At 43.0% G+C, this 15,917-nt stretch overlaps 1 protein-coding gene across 1 annotated transcript in view; it reads left to right on the top strand.

The window, feature by feature from the left end:
* Positions 1–12,900, top strand: part of LOC130381152 (sodium-driven chloride bicarbonate exchanger-like) — a 53,693-nt gene extending 40,793 nt beyond the window's left edge. Inside the window, 9 exon segments of the mRNA XM_056588608.1 lie at positions 1,686–1,799; positions 2,147–2,308; positions 3,922–4,173; positions 4,751–4,819; positions 5,119–5,292; positions 8,862–8,987; positions 9,814–9,878; positions 10,249–10,371; positions 12,089–12,900. Coding sequence (XP_056444583.1) covers positions 1,686–1,799; positions 2,147–2,308; positions 3,922–4,173; positions 4,751–4,819; positions 5,119–5,292; positions 8,862–8,987; positions 9,814–9,878; positions 10,249–10,371; positions 12,089–12,164 — 1,161 coding nt within the window. The 3' untranslated portion in view covers positions 12,165–12,900.
* The last annotated feature ends 3,017 nt before the right edge of the window (positions 12,901–15,917 follow it).

Raw genomic sequence — 15,917 nt, 5'->3', positions numbered from 1 at the left:
TGCTTTCCCATGTTTTGTGTTTACTCTGGGGATAATTAACAGATTGGTCTCAGAGGATCTTAGTGGTCTAGAAGGCTGATGTAGTGGAAGCATATCAGTTAAATATTTTGGGCCTAAACCATGTAGGGATTTATAGGTTAGCAACATGATTTTAAAATCAATTCTCTGACCTACAGGAAGCCAATGTAACGATTTCAGAATTGGTGTAATATGATCAAATTTTTTGGTCTTTGTTAGAACTCTAGCAGCAGCATTCTGAACAAGCTGAAGCTTCCTCAGAGTTTGTTTTGGGAGACCTGTGAGGAGACCATTGCAGTAATCAAGCTTACTAGTGATAAAGGCATGTACAAGTTTTTGTAAGTCTTCGGTGGACATGATTGAATTAGATTAAATAACTCATTCGGTGATTGACCAAACTAATCAGTTTGGCTCGTCTGGAATTAAAGACGCTCAGATATAAAGACAGATATGAGACAGAGACGGAGATAAGCGTGCAAGAACCCAATCACCCTTTTAACTACTTTATGAATACATTTTGATTATGCAACACATAATAGTTTTGCATATATATATATAAAATACACAAACACATATAAACACACACACACACACACACACACACACACACACACACACACACACACACACACACACACACACACACACACACACACAAAACGGTGGCTTTGTGTGTGAGTATACATAAAAACATGGACACACACCCACCGACACACACACAATAGTGTTGATCTCCTGTAGTGCTGTGGGGAGATTGTGTCGTGTTGCATTGTACTAACTTTCCGCTGGCTAAGTGCACTTTACTTGTGTGGCTGATGTACTCTGTCACCCCATGTACTTTAGTCTGCAAGGACATATATATATAAATTTATATTTATATTAGTATCAATTATTTATTGATCCATCCCTTCCAGTGTCGAAGATTGGCTTGTAAATGGGTCAGAGGCGAAAGCTTTGATTAATGACATGAACCGCATGCCAAATCAACTGAGAGGTTTTAAAATTCCCTTAATGTGCATTGTTGGTAGGCCTAATCATTTCCCCCTGGAACACTGATTGTTTAAGTGTGATTGTGTGGATAAAGTGGGACTTCACATCCCACGCAATGTGCTTTGGGACACTCTCAATCTGCATAATGTATCCAAGCCATTCCAAAGTCGTGTTTACAACACTGACCAGATTGCACGCTTATCTCCGTCTCTGTCTCATATCTGTCTTTATATCTGAGCGTCTTTGATTCCAGACGAGCCAAACTGATTAGTTTGGTCAATCACCGAATGAGTTATTTAATCTAATTCAACCGCTCCCCGCCAAATATGGTCGTCTTGAGGTTGTTTTGGAACAAATGGCGCCATCTACTGGTTGTGTTTATGGCGGACAGCAGACGACGCTGCAGTCTGTTTTGTGTCGTGTCTACTCAGTCTGCTTGTACAGTTATCATTGAGAGGACACGTTTTGTTGGGGATGCGCTGTAAGCTACCGCCACCTGCTGGCCTGCAAATAACTCACGACCTCTAACTCCTTAGTGTGCATTAATAACATGAGTATTCAGACTTTCAGGTGACAAAGCTATTGAAGAAATTCACAGTCTATTTCAGATTCCATCATGTATGAAACGTAGGTCACCGCAACTGTTGGCTGAAGCGTTTGGGTTTCTCCTCCGAAAGGTGCGTGCGCTCATCAGCGACTTTGCGGTGTTCATCACCATCCTGACCATGGTGCTGGTGGACTACGGCCTGGGCATCCCCTCGCCCAAGCTACAGGTGCCCAGCAAGTTCAAAGTAAGTCCCTCCCTTCTCTTTTATAACCCGCCATTTTCTGCGACCACAGCAATCACTTTTGACTAAGGTAAATGTGTAAATGATTGAGCGAATATCTGATCAAGTATTTTTTTTATCCCAACAATTCAATGACAAAAGTTATTGATGAAAGATTTTATTCACTTTGTTGAACCAATTTTTTTTCTTTTTTAATAAATGCTTTACATAAACACAAGAAAGAAAGAAATATTACTTAACCCACAAACCCAGACCACAGTGTGGTCCTATCAGGATAGTAAATCCTAGACCCGTTGGGACACCACTGGCTGACCAACCCCCAAACGTGTCTCCCCCCCCCCCCCCCCCAGCCCACCAGGGACGACCGGGGCTGGCTCATCAACCCGGTGGGGCCAAACCCCTGGTGGACCACCATCATCACGGTCATCCCCGCGCTGCTCTGCACCATCCTCATCTTCATGGACCAGCAGATCACCGCCGTCATCATCAACCGCAAGGAGCACAAGCTCAAGGTAGGAGGACTCACCTCCTAGATGTTACCGTGAATAATGAGAGGGGAGGTAATGATGATGAGAGATGTGTGGACGTGTGGTTGTTACTCAATGAGCAGACTTTTTCTTATCGTCCAGGTCTGGGCTAGGCGTAACCTGGGGCCCCTCCCCCCCCCGAGTTCTGTCCCGTGCAGAAAGGCTGCTATGGAGTTAGATTCATGCCAAAACCCCGCACACACGCAAAACGTGTTTTGCTCACGCATAACGATTCACACGCACACAAAACGTGTTTTACTCACGCAAAATGATTCACACACACGCTCAGTGTGGTTTGCAAATACAAAACATTATTCACAAACTAAAGCGTTTTGCTTCAGAAACAAATACAGTATGTTTGACACAAAGTACAAAAAAAAATCCTTCAAGTACACAAAACAATTCTACAAGTACGGAACACGAAAGCTGCGCGTGGATCGGAATGCATTTGCGCACGGATCGGATTGCATTTTCGTACGGAACAGCAAGGCGGAAAATTAGTGCCAAAAGTCACGTGACAAATAAATGTCCTGTTATTCACACTACACAACAGCAGGTGGCGGTGTTGAGTCAGTTTAAGGCCGCCAGGACGATCTTTTTTCTCCCCAAAATCTTTGTCACGGAATCGTACGACACGGAGAAAAGCTAGTTTGGGAGATTAAATTGAACAAAATGAGCGGCCAACAGGTGAGTCCAATGGAAGTGTCGCCACTCTGTTTTGGCATCAAATAAAGATTTTGGGGAGAAAAAAGATCGTCCTGGCGGCCTTAAACTGACTCAACACCGCCACCTGCTGTTGTGTAGTGTGAATAACAGGACATTTATTTGTCACGTGACTTTTGACACTAATTTTCCGCCTTGCTGTTCCGTACGCAAATGCAATCCGATCCGTGCGCAAATGCATTCCGATCCACGCGCAGCTTTCGTGTTCCGTACTTGTAGAATTGTTTTGTGTACTTGAAGGATTTTTTTTTGTACTTTGTGTCAAACATACTGTATTTGTTTCTGAAGCAAAACGCTTTAGTTTGTGAATAATGTTTTGTATTTGCAAACCACACTGAGCGTGTGTGTGAATCATTTTGCGTGAGTAAAACACGTTTTGTGTGCGTGTGAATCGTTATGCGTGAGCAAAACACGTTTTGCGTGTGTGCGGGGTTTTGGCATGAATCTAACTCCATAGGCTGCGTCTAAAACCTGGTTCCCCCCGACCTCCCTGTGTCTTGACCCACACATTAAGGCTGTGTCTATAAACTGGTTCCCCCTGTGAGGCTGTGTCTATAACCTGCCCCCCCCCCCCCCCAAATACATAAAGGCTATGGCTACAACCTGGTTTCCCCTGTGTCATCAGCCTGTGTCTATAACCTGGTTCTCCCCGTTTCATAATGCTGAGTCTATAACCTGTTCCGCCTTGTGTCATAAGGCTGTGTCTATAACCTGGTCTCCCCTGTGTCATAAGGCTGTGTCTATAACCTGGTCTCCCCTGTGTCATAAGGCTGTGTCTATAACCTGGTTTCCCCTGCTTCATAAGGCTGTGTCTATCACCTGGTTACCCTATGTCATAATGTCCCCCCCTCCCTCCCTGTGTTCCCTTCCCGCAGAAAGGCTGTGGCTACCACCTGGACCTGTTTGTGGTGGGCGTAATGCTGGGCGTGTGCTCTGTGATGGGACTGCCGTGGTTCGTGGCGGCCACCGTGCTCTCCATCTCCCACGTCAACAGCCTGAAGCTGGAGTCCGAGTGCTCCGCGCCCGGCGAGCAGCCCAAGTTTCTGGGCATCCGCGAGCAGCGCTTCACCGGACTCATGATCTTTGTGCTCATGGGCTGCTCCGTGTTCATGACCTCCGTGCTCAAGGTGGGGACCAGGAGGGGGAGGGGGAGGGGGGGCGTGGAGGCGTCAAGGGGCGGCAGAAACGTGTTCACAGAATCGCGTACATGTCGACGTCATTGTCGGGGCGGCACGTGGCTCAGGAGGTTGAGCAGGTTGGCTGGTAACTGGAAGGTTGCTAGTTCGATCCTCGGCTCCACTTAGCGGAGTGTCCGTGTGTAAACATCTAGAGCGATGTGTATATTCTCAAGTCGAATGAAATACTTGCGGTTTTGAATATATCTGCCAGTACACACAAGGTGACAAAGAGAGAAACACATATGTTGTGAAGACACACTTCATATTCATGCCCAGTATCTCACAATAACAAAACACACCCACACACTCACGCAAATGCTGTTGTTGCGAGATCCTTTTTAACTCAATTTCAGCCAATCAAAAAATTAATTATGTAATTACTATATAATTATATAATTATATTTCATTTTTACTACTTGGCTAAATGGAAACACTACTAAACAAGATGCTGTTTAACGTGTATCTCATTGGTTCATTGGCTGATTGGTTAATTAGTTTGCTAATTGAACTCTGTGTGCGTCTCCAGTTCATCCCCATGCCTGTGCTGTATGGAGTGTTCCTGTACATGGGGGCTTCCTCTCTCAGGGGCATACAGGTGAGTTCACACAGCCCACTCACTGATTATCAAAGGGGAAACTTCCTGTTTCAAAGTAAAAGTCCTTTCCTCAATATTGTGGGTTTGCCAAACTAATTAAAACAAAATCAAGGGGTTTGTGGCATATTTTCGGTAAAGTTAAAGTTGGAATAACTCAAGTAGAATAAAAGAGTTATTCTAAATTATATTTTAAACTACAGAAAAATGCTAACGTCTAGGAAAGCTTGAAACTCAAATGTTACATGAAAATAAAAGCCTCTCTCTCTCTCTCTGTCTCTCTGTCTCTCTCGATCTCGTAGTTCTTCGACCGCCTCAAGCTGTTCACCATGCCCGCTAAGCATCAGCCCGACTTCATCTACCTCCGCCACGTGCCCTTGAGGAAGGTGCACCTCTTCACCATCATCCAGCTCACCTGTCTCGCCCTGCTGTGGATCATCAAGACCTCCCGGGCCGCCATTGTCTTCCCCATGATGGTACAAGCCACGCAGACATATTTCAAAATGAGAGTCCCCAGGAGTCACAAAACAGTTTGAGCTACTTAAAGACGACGACCATGAAATAACTAGATCCTGGCTTCTGGGGTCCGCCTTACGTAATGTGACAGAATCATTCATTCATTCATTACTGGGGACGTATTATGAAAACAACACCTTTCCTGGGATTTGGGGTGTTGTTTTTGGGTCTTTGGTGCTCCCACACGCATACAAACTTTGAAAAAGTCCATACATTATTTTTTGAGTGAGATATGCGTTTCTGAAAGTAACCCGTATCGTAAAGTAACCCCCATATCGGCTCGGCTTCCAGATCGGCTCGGGGTCCGTCGTCTGCTGATTACGTTACACAATATCATTGGCTGTACGCTTGAATGGGCGTACACAGGGCCGACGGACTGCGGGGGAAAGTGAGACAGTTGTGGGGGGGCCCAAGGCAGAGGGGGGGCCCATGGCAAAAAAAAAAAAATAAAATAAAATTATCTACCAGCCCATAGTGTTAGGAGTCGCACACGGCCACGTCTCCCCCCCCCCGTCAACAATTGTTCCCTACCCCCCCCCCCCCCCCCCCGTCAACAATTCAGCGCAGGGGGGCCCATCAGTACCACTTGTATAGGGGCCCAGGATTTGGTGCAACGGCCCTGGGCGTACATTGTGATTGGCTGTACGTCGGACAGTTGTGATTGGCTGTTTTGTGCTGTAGCTCTGGCTGTAGTCATAGCAACCAAGAGGCAACAGCGAGCACATGTGTGAGGCAATAGGTCTATGTCTAGTTTCGGTTTGTGTTGCCAGATTGGGCATATATCCCGTTTTTCCAGACTAACGTGATTCAAAGTAGCCAAATCAGGCTGAAAATGTGCCCAATCTGGCAACACGGACGGCTTATCTTAACAGCCAAGATGATTCCAAGGGATGTTTTGTTTTTAGAAGAAAACTATCCATACAGATAGGTTGGGAATGGTCTATGTTCAAAATGAAAGATCATTACAGGCTCTTTAATATAAGCCATAAAAAACCTTATTGCTGCAGATAGCGTATTGTGTGACGTAATCAGCAGACGACGGACCCCGAGCCGATCTGGAAGCCGAGCCGATATGGTACTTACACCGGCAGCTCCGGCGATGTACTCCGGGAGCTGAACTGCCGCCGAAGCCATCGGCTGCTCCGGCGGGTGTACTCGGGGAGTTGAACTGCCGTCGAAGCTACCCGGCTGCTCCGGCGGGTGTACTCCAGGAGCTGAACTGCCGCCAAAGCTGGCAGGTCCGGCGGGGGGAGCTTGGTGGCAGTCCGGCAGCTCAGCACCCGGAGTACAATCCCTTTCTCCTCCATGTCGCGGTCCATGGACTTCAGAGAGTCAAGGCCAAAGTTCCTTTCCCCCAATTCTTCTCAACCATGGCCGAGATATCCCCCACAACGAGTTTTTACTTGTTGTGGAAGTACCAGAGACCTAAGACGCAGTCTTTATGATTCATAATATCATCCGAGGCGCACATAGCTTTTGGCCGTAATATTGGATATAATATTATATAAATACCCTTATACCACGGTCTGCGGGAATACTCGATTCTGATTGGATGCAGGGTGTGCATTAACGCCTCGTTTCCACATACGTATGTTTTTCGTATCCGTGCTTCCGTAAATTTACGGAAGGAGTCGCTAGTGTTTTACGTACGGACATGAATTTATTTACGGACAAAAGATGGGGGAGCGTATGATAATGGCCGTTTTTAGGAGACCGGTACTTTGGAACATGAGGATCGACATATACAGAGATAAAAACAAAACCAACCAGGCTTGGAAAGAGATCGGCGAGGAGTTTGGCCTGCCAGGTACTTACATGTTTTGTGAAAAACATAAAAACTTTCATACGGTATCTCCGTAAAACGACGGCGAAAGTTAAAAAAAATGTACGTATATTACGGACATACCGGACATAAATTGTACGGAGGGGAGGAGTCTCGGAGGAAAATCGGACATTACGGAGAATCACATAGGAATGAATGGACTTTCGGTCGGAGACGGTTCGATCGCATACGATAATGTACGTATGTGGAAACGAGGCGTAACTCCTGATATACGGACACCTGGACAAGTAGTTCCTTCAAATTGTCTGTTTACCGTTCTCAATTAATGCGCTAGCTGGCGTATCGTCTCTAAAATAGTAGTAACCATAGCAACGGGAAACAAAACAAAGCTCAGCGGACTATAATACCGCCCGCTACCTCCCGTTCTAAAGTCGTAGCTATGGTCCGTCCTAATTACTGGAGGAGTGAACAACGTTTCCGTTGCATGAGAACCCAACGGGCGTGTAATGGTGGTTCCGGGTATTAGTCGGACCCTCAGGCGTAACCAGGGAAACAAATGTATGTTTTGTGGAAAACTTTATATTCAGATTGTAAAACGCATGAAAATATAAATTAATGGTCTTAATTTGCAACCGTCCTCCGCTTCGCGTCGGACGGTTCACGCCTCCACGTCGTCCATTAATTCCTGATAGTGGACACCACGTCGGGCATTATCTCTTACATATATAATATTATTATTATTATATTACATTATATTGTATAGATATAGAGCTCCTGGAGTCCGAAAATGACAACAATCCCTTCTCCTCCATCCCGTGGTTCAGTCTGACAGCTCATTGGTCAATGGGCAGCAGCTCATTTGCATTAAAGCTACGGACACCAGAAACAGCGCATTCTGAAGGGACTGAAACAGAGGGGAATAGTGGTAGGCGAAGTCCTTTAAGACTTTAGGCAGGTTTGGCTGGGATCACTCAAAGCAATCAATCGATATTGGAGACGCTACCCAAAGATATTAAAAATCACCTGTTTATTTTTGTCAAGGGTTACCAGTTTTGCTTTGCACAAATTAAAACATGTGTCCTAATTAAAGCATATTATACCACGGTCTGCGGGAATACTCGATTCTGATTGGATGCAGGGTGTGCATTAACTCCTGATATACGGACACCTGGACAAGTAGTTCCGTCAAATTGTCCGTTTACCGTTCTCAATTAATGCGCTAGCTGGCGTATCGTCTCTAAAATAGTAGTAACCATAGCAACGGGAAACAAAACAAAGCTCAGCGGACTATAATACCTCCCGCTACCTCCCGTTCTAAAGTCGTAGCTATGGTCCGTCCTAATTACTGGAGGAGTGAACAACGTTTCCGTTGCATGAGAACCCAACGGGCGTGTAATGGTGGATCCGGGTATTAGTCAGACCCTCAGGCGTAACCAGGGAAACAAATGTATGTTTTGTGGAAAACTTTATATTCAGATTGTAAAACGCATGAAAATATAAATTAATGGTCTTAATTTGGTCACCGTTGGTAAGTGACCGTGGTATAAGCGGGATAATGCCCTTCGAGGTGTCCATTATCAGGAATTAATGGACTTCGCGGAGGCAACCGTCCTCCGCTTCGCGTCGGACGGTTCACGCCTCCACGTCGTCCATTAATTCCTGATAATGGACACCTCGTCGGGCATTATCCCTTACTTATACTACGATCACAATACTAATATCCTGTGTAATTCCCCTCACCTCCAGGTGTTGGCTCTGGTGTTCATCCGGAAGCTGTTGGACTTCATCTTCACCAAGCGCGAGCTGAGCTGGCTGGACGACCTCATGCCCGAGTGGAAGAAGAAGAAGCTGGAGGAGGATGCGGAGGAAGAGGTAGCAGCCCGGGGGTTCGATTCCCTGAGAGCTTAAATCGCCAAGAATATCAACGGTGTAGCCCCGACCTGCTCCTGGAGTAATTCATGAAGTGATGTGTTGCAAAGCTTTTCCCACGCACATTGAATGAGTCACTCAAAAAACATTTTTAGAAAATGTACAATATGATGCTATTGAAATTCACACTTTTTATTACACTATTCAGAATAGTTGAATTAAATGATCACTTAGCCTTTAATGTCTATTTAGAGCTACCTCAGACGAGCAGGGCTAAACACTCGCTTACGTAATGCAACGTTTCAACAGCAAACAGGATGATGTAGCTGTTAGCTAACAGGACCATAATAGCAATAGTGTAAGAAGCTATTTGGGGATTGTTGTATTTATGTTTGGTAGAGAGGGCCATTTTAGTATTATGTCGATATCATAGATGATACAGTAGATTCTGTTGGCGCTGGGCATTCCATCCGACCAACCTGTATTTATCAAGTGTTGACCACCCTGAAACGTTGAGAGGGTAGGCATGAGTATTATGCGGTCGAGGAAATGAAGGAAATTAGGGAAATTAAGGAGAAGATAAAAAAGAAGAAGGATAATAAATGAGAGCTTCACTGGAGGTATTGTATGAGCGGTTTGCAAGGGCGACTTTTAATCAAAGCTGCTTGGATCCTCAACCTGTGACTTCTACCTCAGTCCATAATGACCTCTTAAACTAGCGAGCTTTATAAAGTGAATACTCTGCAGTGTCCTTTTCGGTGGGTCCCAATGTAGGCATTCAAGGCAGCTCTGAACTGTGCTTACACCATGATTCATTTGTTCTCTGCAGGAGGAGCACAGCATTATAGTGGAGGAGGAAGGCAACATCCAGTTACCCCTCGAGGGACACTATAAGTGAGTCGTTTGCATTGCTAAACGCTTTGTGCTTTTTCACTGTCATTGCAGAATCCCTGTTGGAAAAGCTCCAGAGAAAGCAGGCTTTTTTTGGTTGTTGTGGACTTGGAATGCATCTCTATGCCCTGCTTTTTGTGAAAGCCTTTACCTTGCTTTCTTGACATTAAAGTTGGAATGCATTTACATCTATTTATGTATTATTTGTCATGTATATACTGTAGCTAAATTTAGTTTGTTTTCCTTCTGCCTATCTTTCTTTCTTTCTTTCTTTCTTTCTTTCTTTCTTTCTTTCTTTCTTTCTTTCTTTCTTTCTTTCTTTCTTTCTTTCTTTCTTTCTTTCTTTCTTTCTTTCTTTCTGTGTGCTGTAAAGGAGTGATACTGGCATCGATCCTGCTACAGTAAACATCACTGATGAGATGTCCAAAGGCTCCTTTGGAAATGTGTGGAAGAGCGTGAACCCAGAAACCGCCAAGCAGGAGCCCAGTGCTAAGAGGTTAGCTCCTTTTATTTAGCACTATGTCAATTAGTTTAACCTGGCACTGAGAGATTAGGTAAGTTTATTTAGCCTTAGTATTTTAGCCAGTTTTGAATAGCGCTAAGGCGTTAGCTCCTTTTAACTAGCTGAAAAAGGTTAGCCATTTTTTTGGATTCTACTATTGATAAAATCGTATTTGGTTTTAACTAGTGCTATGATTTTTGTTCATTTTAATTAAAACCAATGCGTAACCTAGTTGTTGCTTCTGATAAACGAGATTAGCTCCTATTAATAAGCACAAAAATAAGCACAATTTGTTACTTGTGCTAACTTCCTTCAATGGCGGTACGGTTCAAATTTGACTCCTGAAACTAAACCACTTTTTCCAGATCGTCTCGGAAAATAGTAAAAGATTTAAATAGACCCAAACATTAGGATACATAAACGTCCCCCCTCCTTGCCTTGCAGACTTCATACACCAACAACTTGATTTTCGTCGGGTAAATATAACCTGGTTCGGTTAGAGAACCACAACATACCTAGCTTGTATGTTGTAAGGTAGTTCGTCCTCCCTGTATGCAGTGGATAATTGCCTGCCTGCCTTTCTCATTCCATTCCCAACCCTGTAGCTCCCCCTCTTAACCTTACAGAAGCTGAAATCCCAAAGGTAAGTTGTCAGTTTCAATGGACATTTCCTTGGCATGCCGTCCGTTGAACTAACACTACTTTCGGTTGTGTTTTGTTCTAATTTTGCATGCGCTAAAAAGTGAACTGATCCGGATCTCTGTAATGAGGCTTGCCCAGGGTTTGTAACTGCTCCCCAGGTTGCTAACCGCCTCTGGTGATAAATATTAGATATTTTTTAAGTAGTAAAAGAAAAACTTTTGAATAATAGTATATCATAAAAAAGTTTAGCTCTTAGTTCAGCTAGTTTAGAAAATACAACTCAATGGCTTTTTCTCCCCAAACAGGATTCCTGCTGTCGTCACCACTTTTTCAGTATTTTTGTATTAACCACAACTGAGAGCACAAGAAATAATAACAAAAACTGTATCTCCTACTATGAAGGATCTTTCTTTTGCATGAAAAATGACCTGCACTTACAGCGGACGTATCACTGCACTGTGTGAAGAATGCGGAACGTGTCGTGATCGCTATATGCATGGATGGTTCCAGTGCATCTTCTAGCATCGCTGCCTGCTTTCTTTGCATGATTCCTGCCCGGTTTGATTTAACATTGGATTAGACTTGGATGTATTAAGAAGGATGGATAGAGTGTATGCTGTCTGTAGACAACCTAGCTGAATGCTTCCTTGAGCAGGATGCCCTAACCCATGGGTTTTCAAAGTGCGAGAGAGTGAGACCCCCCTCCCCTCAGAGAACAAATAAAGAGCTGCGCTATTTATTTTACACACCAAATCTTTGTGTTTTTAAAGATCGTTTTCTTTACACATACTAAACATATTATTTTTAAAATGTTAAACATCTTTGTCAATTTTAAAGATATTTCAAAATATATATATTATTAATTGTATTATTAATTGTATCTCACGTCACGCCCCCCCCCCCCCTGATGAACTCTGGTGCTCCCTAGGGGCAGCGCACCTCACAGTTTGAAAACCCCTGCCGTAACCATACCTGCTCTCCGGTTATCTACACTCCACTGTAAAACACTTTGGATTAAAGTGTTTGCTTGATAAATTCAGTTATTGATAACTTATTGGTTTGTTTTCAGCATTCAGAGTGGTGTGGAGAAGAAGCCCAAGCGAAGGAGACACGACAAGAGTTTGGACCGGGAGACGAGTTTGTGATGACTGGGGGCTGCCAATCAGGAAGAAGTGATTTTAAGTGAACAAAGCTGTGCCACACTCTGACCATCTTTGTACTGTGCTGCACTGTGTTTTTTTTGTCACGTAAGTCTGTGTGCAACTTGTGTAAAAAAAACAAAAAAAACACGAAAACAAACAAATAATAAAACAGCAACAATGTGTTAGTGTCAATGGGCTGCACCTATGGGAACAAATGTTGATTATTTTCTATGTATATCAAAAATGTGGGTGATACCAGCAACACAAGCAGGGTCCAATTCTGACGACATTACATGACCAAAAGGGCCAAGTCAAGTAAACAATTTTTAAAAAGATTATTTTACTTTATAGCTCATTTGTATTTTGTATGTTTTTATATTTTTTCAGACGCAACCTCACGTTTAAAAAAAACCTGCCAGGGTAATCCTCCATTTTGTGGAATTCCTGTGTAAAATGTAATTTTACTGCTATTTGATGGTGCACCTCATGATAGAGTTAGGCAAAACGTAATTGCGTATGTAGGGGCCAATATTATCCCACGTCACTGGTATCTAATACAAGTGGCTATATAGAAAAACTAGTAATTTTTTGAAAGCATTAAATATAGATTTTATATATTCTGTATATCTTAATGTTCTTTTGTGACATAGAAAGCTCACTAGTCTATGTCATTTAATTATCTTTAAAAACTGTCTTCATCGTCTTTTTTTTTATCAGTGTATAGCACTTACCCTGTTATATATCTACGGAAGAGGATTAGGGCCACACATGTAAAAAAAAATTAAATTCTGACTTTATTCTCAGAATTCTGAGAAAAAAGTCAGAATTCTGACTTTAATCTCAGAATTCTGAGAATAAAGTCAGAATTCTGACATTAATCTCAGAATTCTGACATTAATCTCAGAATTCTGAGATAAAAAGTCAGAATTCTGACATTAATCTCAGAATTCAGAGAAAAAAAGTCAGAATTCTGACTTTAATCTCAGAATTCTGACTTTTTTCTCAGAATTCTGAGATTAAAGTCAGAATTCTGACATTAATCTCAGAATTCTGAGAAAAAAGTCGGAATTCTGACATTAATCTCAGAATTCTGACTTTAATCTCAGAATTCTGAGAAAAAAGTCAGAATTCTGACTTTAAAGTCAGAACTACGGGTATCTGTAAGGACCAACCTCCGTGGGAGAGACACTTTGCTTTATGCAGTAGGAGGAAACCTATGGAAAGCCAAGAAGGCCACAATCCGGCCCTAGAATGGCGCGGTTAAAGTGCAAGAATTCCGTACGGAATCCGTACGGAACTAATAGCCGCGGCTATTAGTCATATTGAGATGGCAGTGTGCGAAATCTGTGTCAATATTCGGGGATGCCCTCATCCCCAGATTGTTCTCGATGTGCAGTAGCCAGCTAGGCCATAACATTACAATATTTCATGGATGCAAGCAAGCCAAGACAATCAATCTATATCTGTAGCCTACATGACAACACACACACACACACACACACACACACACACACACACACACACACACACACACACACACACACACACACACACACAGACGCACACACGCACACACGTTAAACACAATGGTAAAGCAATAGGAGCCTGCATTGGCTAAAGTTGTTGGGATGCAAGTTATTTTATAACAGGGAGGGGCAAAGTTGTGCATTACAATGCAAACACGACCATAATTGGCACCGTTCTTGCGCACTCAGAAGAACATGAACTGATTAAATGCCAGGTATATAGCATATCGGAGACGGGCACACAATCAGTGCATTTGCAAATGAGAGCCTGCAGTATGACCGATCGCTAATACGATCAGACAGATAGCCAACATCATTGATCACATATAAGCCCACAACAAGCCCAACATCACCACGGCAGGTGCGCTCTCTCTCGCACATTCACACAATCACTCCAACTTCTCCAACTCCAAGGCAAAGCTGTTTCACTAAGACCACAAACAACCACAACTAACCAGCCTACATATCCACAACAATGCACAACAATCAGTTCTATACATTGCGTCTATCTTCTGTTTCGCGCACATGGCTAATTTGCATACTTGCACAGGACTGTCGGCTCCGCTTGTCAAAAAAATAGAACGTATTTGTGAATAAATGCTTTGAATTCTGAATACTGGACTTGGTGAGCCCTCCCTGTTATAAAATAACGTGCATCCCAACAACTTTAGCCAATGCAGGCTCCTGCTTTACCAGTGTGTTTAACGTGTGTGCGTGTGTGTGCGTGTGTGTGTTGTCATGTAGGCTATAGATATAGATTGATTGTCTTGGCTTGCTTGCATCCATGAAATATTGTATGTTATGGCCTAGCTGGCTACTGCATATCGAGAACAATCTGGGATGAGGGCATCCCCGAATATTGACGGGTATTTCGCACACTGCCATCTCAATATATAGCCTAAATATATCACTGTACTAAACACAAATGTATTTTCCACTAGCTAGTGGTGGTCATTACATTGTAGTGAAACTAGTAAAGACAACACAGCTTTATGTTACGGCGAAACATGGAGGCACTGCAGCTCTAGTCTCGACAATGCGTTACTTTAGTCTGGTATTTCTCATCAATGATTGGTTAGACAGCCTTCAAACTTAGTGGTCAAGCAAAGAAGAGGGAGGGCTCTTTCTGCATACCTAATAGCCGGAGAGAATAACTAATAGCCGGAGTGAATAACTATAGCCGGAGTGAATGACTAATAGCCGCGGCTATTAGACATTCAAAACCGTACGGAATCCGTACGGAATTCTTGCCAAACCGCACGGAATCCGTGCGGTTTTGCACTTTTACCGGCTTTCCATAGGTTTCCTCCTACTGCATAAAGCAAAGTGTCTCTCCCACGGAGGTTGGTCCTTACAGATACCCGTAGTTCTGACTTTAAAGTCAGAATTCTGACTTTTTTCTCAGAATTCTGAGATTAAAGTCAGAATTCTGAGATTAATGTCAGAATTCTGACTTTTTTCTCAGAATTCTGAGATTAATGTCAGAATTCTGACTTTAATCTCAGAATTCTGAGATTAATGTCAGAATTCTGAGAATAAAGTCAGAATTTAATTTTTTTTTACATGTGTGGCCCTAATCCTCTTCCGTATATATCTCTACGGCCAAGAAAGGACAGATTTATAGAAAAAAAATCGGGGGGGGGGGCAGGTGAGGGCCAGCATCAAAAAATATTTAAAAAAACTAAACATTATCAAAAACTAGCATGGCGGCTGAGCTACAGGTACTTGTTGTGCTATTAGCTTAGTTAAGCTTTTTGCATTCCTGTCAAGTTTGCCCAAACGTATGGGTCACTGTGTTCAGTTACATGATATACTGTATGTTTATATGTATGTATATATATATTTACATTTGTCACCCGCAGGTTTTTGATTTATGATTCCTGTCCATACGCGTCAACCATTGACATGCTTCCACTGTTGCTAGTGCAGAAGCTAATCCTTTAAGTGTGTTACCCGTTGTTCATTCCATCTGTTCAGGGCCAGGCTGCATTCTACTGACCCTCAACAGGACCATTGCTACTTTTGAGAGATGCAATAATAGTCTTCTTTTCTCCAAGAAGGGCAGCATTTAATAAATAGAAAAGACGATGTATAATATATAGTATATTTTATCCTTGTAAAATGTTGCTCATATATTATATACTAACGTTGAACCAGTGTTGAAGGCCAGTTCACTTTTGTGTAGATGTTATTTTCCCATTGTACTGTCCAAGTGATAGCTCTTAGTTCA

The sequence above is a fragment of the Gadus chalcogrammus genome, chromosome 4 (genome assembly GCF_026213295.1).
Source record: "Gadus chalcogrammus isolate NIFS_2021 chromosome 4, NIFS_Gcha_1.0, whole genome shotgun sequence".
Taxonomy (NCBI): Eukaryota; Metazoa; Chordata; class Actinopteri; order Gadiformes; family Gadidae; genus Gadus; species Gadus chalcogrammus.
This window is presented reverse-complemented; position numbering and strand designations above follow the sequence as displayed.